Source organism: Triticum urartu, chromosome 3 (assembly GCF_003073215.2).
Source record: "Triticum urartu cultivar G1812 chromosome 3, Tu2.1, whole genome shotgun sequence".
NCBI classification, from domain to species: Eukaryota; Viridiplantae; Streptophyta; class Magnoliopsida; order Poales; family Poaceae; genus Triticum; species Triticum urartu.
The window spans coordinates 684095173-684099997 of record NC_053024.1 but is presented as its reverse complement, the minus strand read 5'-3'; the positions used below and the strand labels follow the sequence as shown (position 1 = coordinate 684099997).

At 49.4% G+C, this 4825-nt stretch overlaps 1 protein-coding gene across 1 annotated transcript; it reads left to right on the top strand.

Annotated features, from left to right (window-relative positions):
* Nucleotides 1–1677: 1677 nt before the first annotated feature.
* On the top strand, nucleotides 1678–3122 carry LOC125549123 (RING-H2 finger protein ATL32-like). Its single transcript, XM_048712608.1, has one exon. It carries the CDS (start codon nucleotides 1831–1833, stop codon nucleotides 2878–2880), a length of 1050 nt encoding a protein of 349 aa, XP_048568565.1. The 5' UTR covers nucleotides 1678–1830; the 3' UTR covers nucleotides 2881–3122.
* Nucleotides 3123–4825: the final 1703 nt, after the last annotated feature.

Below are 4825 nucleotides of genomic sequence, written 5' to 3'. Positions count from 1 at the left end.
AACTCCCTAGTATGAGGAAATTATCTACTACTACTTATGGAACCATAAGTTTGATGAATCCTAATGATATGTATCATTCAACCACCTATATCCAACATCAACAGCAGAGCTTAGTTGGGGCCAGCAGGGGCCATGGCCCCCCAGCCTGACTACAAAACCTGAAGAAATTTTTTGGGGGCTGTTTAGATTAGATTTATTTAGCTTTTGCCCCCCCCCCCCCCTCTGAACATCCTATCTAGCTTCGCCACTGTCCAATATCTCACGCTGCTCCAATAATGTATTCCTCACATCAATAATAATTTGGGAAAATGTTAATTGCATTAGTTGTAATGCAGAAATGACATTAATTGCATTCAATAATCAACATTCAATATGGTTAATCTTGGAATATGACCCTACTACTTATACTAGTTAATTGCCCGTGCGTTACAATGGGCGCACACATATTTTAGTGGCTCAACATTACTTATATTTGACACATGCCTTACATCCACAATATTTTGGATTTTAATAGATTTAATTTGCTTTGAGTATGGGTAAGGGAATGCAAGGAAAATATTGATTAGTAGAGGTTTTGGTAAGATTTGATTTGATTTGGATATGTGTAGGTGAAGTAAAGAGATGTTTTGATTTTTCTTGAGATTTTGGGAATATTTGTTTTAATTTGATTGAGTTAATGCAAGGCGTGATTTGGAAAAGTACTGATTTGGTTTAGATTATTCCAAGTTACTCTATTTATGTTGGTTTTTATATTGTGTACATTGGTTGAGAATACCAAAAAAAGAAAGAGAAAACTAAGGAGGAAGGGAGTGCGTCGAGGAGGGAAGAAACCGAGCGAGGGGGGGGGGCGACGGAACCAATTGCCTTTAATACTATATAATATATTTTATTTTGTGAGAAATAGTATGTATTCCCTCCGTCCGGAAATACTTGTTAGAGAAATGATCTATTTCTCCGACAAGTATTTTCAAACGGAGGGAGTAATATAAACACTTTTAGAGATTTCAATACGGATTACATATGGATGCATATAGACATATTTTAGAGCGCAGATTCATTAATTTTACTTCGTATATAGTCCATATTGGAATGTCTAGAAGGTCTTATATTTAGGAACAGAGGGAGTGGTATATAGTAGAGAAAACGTATGAGTATGGTGAATCCAAATAATTGGAGTCATCCAACTATGTATATCCAACGTCTCACGCTGCTCCAATCACATCATAGATAATTGGGATGAGTTGGAAAAACATTAATTACACCGATCATAATTTGGAAACGACATTAATTTCATTAAAGACAATGAATTTTGGAATCAAACATTAATTATGAGTAATCTTGGAATCGAACATTAATTATGAGTAATCTTGGAAATAATATTAATATCAAATTAGACGTGTTGCACATAGACGATTGAGTCGTGCTATGCACACGATAAATGATGGACGACGCATAGACGATGGTAAAATCTGGCCGTACATACGTATAACTGAACAGGGCGCCGGCCGCTGGATTGATTTATCGTGCATAGATCGACCCTTTATGTCGTGCATGGAGCAGTTTCGTAGACGATTACCAGTCGGGGAAAGGATAGTCGTTGGAGATGCTCCTACTAGCATTCAGCATCGAAATTTCATGCCGGTGGAAATTGCAAAATGCATGAATCTTAACGGAAAATCTTATTATTGTTATTAGGTGTTATTAACTGATGAAAATCTGGCACAGTATATGTATGGAGTTTACTGACTCCTCCCCGAGACTCAGACCCACCCAACACGGCCAGGCCCAGCTCCTCCGCCAGAACCAACCAACCCTAGCCGCCGCGGCGCAATGGCCGCCTCCGGCAAGCGTTCCTTGGCCGCCGTCGCTCTCGCGGCGATCGCTTCCTGCGCGGCCGCGCAGACGCCAGGAGGCCCGCCGGGATCGCACAACAACTCGATGAGCTTCTCCGACGTCATGGCCATCTTGTTCTTCATGGCCTTCTTCTTCCCCGTCTTCGTCGTCCTCCTCGCGTTCGCCTGCCTCCGCCTGTTCCGGCCGCCGGACGAGCCCCCGGCCGGCGACGACTCGTCGTCGGAGGGGTCGCTCCACAAGGAGGGCCTGAACGCCGCGGAGATCGCGGCGCTGCCGCTGGTGTCCTATCGGGACGTCAGGCAGCACCGGATCGGCGCCAGCGGGGTTGACCCGCTGGAGTGCGCGGTCTGCCTCATGGAGTTCGGCGACGACGACTGCCTCCGCCTCCTGCCGGCGTGCCCGCACGCGTTCCACCCGGAGTGCATCGGCCTCTGGCTCGCGAAGCACGTCACGTGCCCGCTCTGCCGCGCCAGCGTCCTCGACCCGCCGGTCCTCGACCCCGAGGAGCTGATGCAGCCTCCCTCGCCGGAGGAGACGCCGGCACCGCACGAATCGCCGCGCCGGCTCGCGGATCACGATCACGACACGGTGGTGGTGCTAATCGAAGACCCCGGCTGCAACGAGGAGGAGGACGAGAGGACAAGGATCCTTGCGAGGAGGATGCGGTGCGAGGCCGCCGGGCGTCAGGCGCTGCCGCGGTCGAACTCGACGGGGCACGAGCGTGCCGGCGGGACGGAGCACTTCGCGCTGCGGCTGCCGGAGCACGTCCGTCTCGAGATCCTGATGTCGCACAGGCTGAGGCACGTGACGAGCGCGGTCGCGTCCGTGCGCGTGAGGGAAGGGAGCGCCCATGACCCAAGCGCCGGCGGCAATTCGGTGAGGAGCGCCGTGGCGAGGCTGCTCTCCCTTTTCGCGCCCGGGGATGGGCGGAGGGGAGACGACGAGGAGAAGTCCGGGGGGTCGTCTCGCCGGCGGCGCGATGACTCTGCCCGGGGAGCAGGAGAAGACAAGCTGAGAAACGATTGATGAATCGGGAGAAAAGGAGAGCGGAACCTTGACGGCTGCGATGATTAGCTAGTTGTGTTTGTGTGGTTGTGAGTTGTGATCGGGACGGCATCAATCAATTAGTTTTGCTAGAACTCATCTAGCTGAGTTCTAGTTATGTCTCATTCACCTTTTATAGCCATTAAATGTGATGTTATAAGATGTGTGTGTGCTGATGTCGGTTGTATCTGTTCTTGTTTTCCAGGTGAATGAGACCAAATTATATCTCAGCTAGATGAGTTCTAGGCACTCCCTCAATCAATTTCTCCTTGGGATTTTGAAGAACAAAAATGTTAGGGAATGGCTAGATGTGAGTCGCTTGAAAAACGAATTTGGGTCAGTTGATTTAGTTTTAGCCGTTGGATGGAAAACAGGCGGTGCAGATTGCTTCTTCAACCTCCAGACCTCCTTTTTGTCCCAAGAGCCAAACGTGCCACCGGCCGAACTGTCGACCACCACTACCCGTGGCCGGCGGCGCTCCCGCGCAGCCTCGCCGCCCCACCCTCTCCTGAACCTCCTCCCACCGCCATGCCGTCTCCCCCCGGCCATCTCTCTAGCCCCAGCGATGATTGGTTTTTTCTCTGGCGAACTTGCACCATCTCTTTCAGGAATTTGCCTGGAGCGTTTTAGATCTTACCGGCTTAAACTACGGATTATCCTGCTGATTCCGAAGGTGCCGGGAGCGTATGATATTCGGCAGTTTCGACTAATCACTGCCATTAATGTGATCTTCTGGATACTGGTCAAGGGGTACGCCAGTAGGGCGGCACTATTAGCTCCTAGGGTTACCCATCCGAACCAGACGGCCTTTATCAATGGGTGGTTCATTCTCGATGGGATCCTTGTTCTCCATGAGGTTATACACGAAGTCAAGACGAAACGCCTCAAAGAGGTCTTCTTCAAGATTGACTTCTATAAAGCCTACGATATGGTTCATTGGTCCTTCCTTCGGGAGGTGTTAATAAGGAAAGGCTTCGACCCCCAGTGGATCACTAGAGTGATGCAACGTGTGACGAGTGGTCGGACGGCAATTAACATCAATGGCAAGGTGGGTTCGTATTTCCAAACCACGCAAGGAGTGCGCAAGGGGACCCCTTTTCCCCCTTCTTGTTTAACCTGGTAGTCGACGCCCTCGTAGCCATACTAAATTTGGCAAGGAGGACCTGCCACATCAGGGGTGTTTGCCCTCATCTCTTGGGAGAGCGCGGGATTACTCACCTCAAGTATGCAGACGACACGATTCTGATAAGGACATCCAACACCTCAAATTCCTCCTACTTTGCTTTCAGGAGATGACTAGTCTGACGATCAACTTCTCCAAGAGTGAGGTCATGGTTATGGGATACTCCAAGGAGGAGAAGCATCAGATAGCAAACTAGCTTAACTGCCGATTAGGCTCCTTCCCGATGACTTACCTAGGCATGCCGATTAGCGACTCCCGTATACTTGAAAAGGACCTCCGCCCGATAGTCTCCAAGGTCCAACACCGGGTTGAACCATGGCAAGGTCGGTGGCTTTCCAAGGCTGCGCAAGTGGTCCTGATTAATTCCTCCATGACTAGACTACTAATGTATCTGATGGGATTCTGTAGTTTAAATGAATCCCTCCAAAACAATATAACCAAGTACCAGTCCCGGTTCTTCTGGGCTGGAAAGAGAGATAAGCAAAAGTACCACATGGTTAGGTGGTCGGAGATATGCAAACCCAAGGACCAAGGTGGTCTACGGGTCATCTCATCCAAAAGGATGAACATTGCCCTTTTATCCGAATGGCTATGGTGGATCACCTCTGGTGAGGGTGGCCTTTGGCTAGACATTATACGCGACAAGTATTTGCGTAGGTAGGCTTTAGCGTTGCGCAACGGTCCGGCGGATCTCAATTCTGGCAGGCAATCATCCAACTGTTGTTGGTTCTTCTCGTCTCGGCT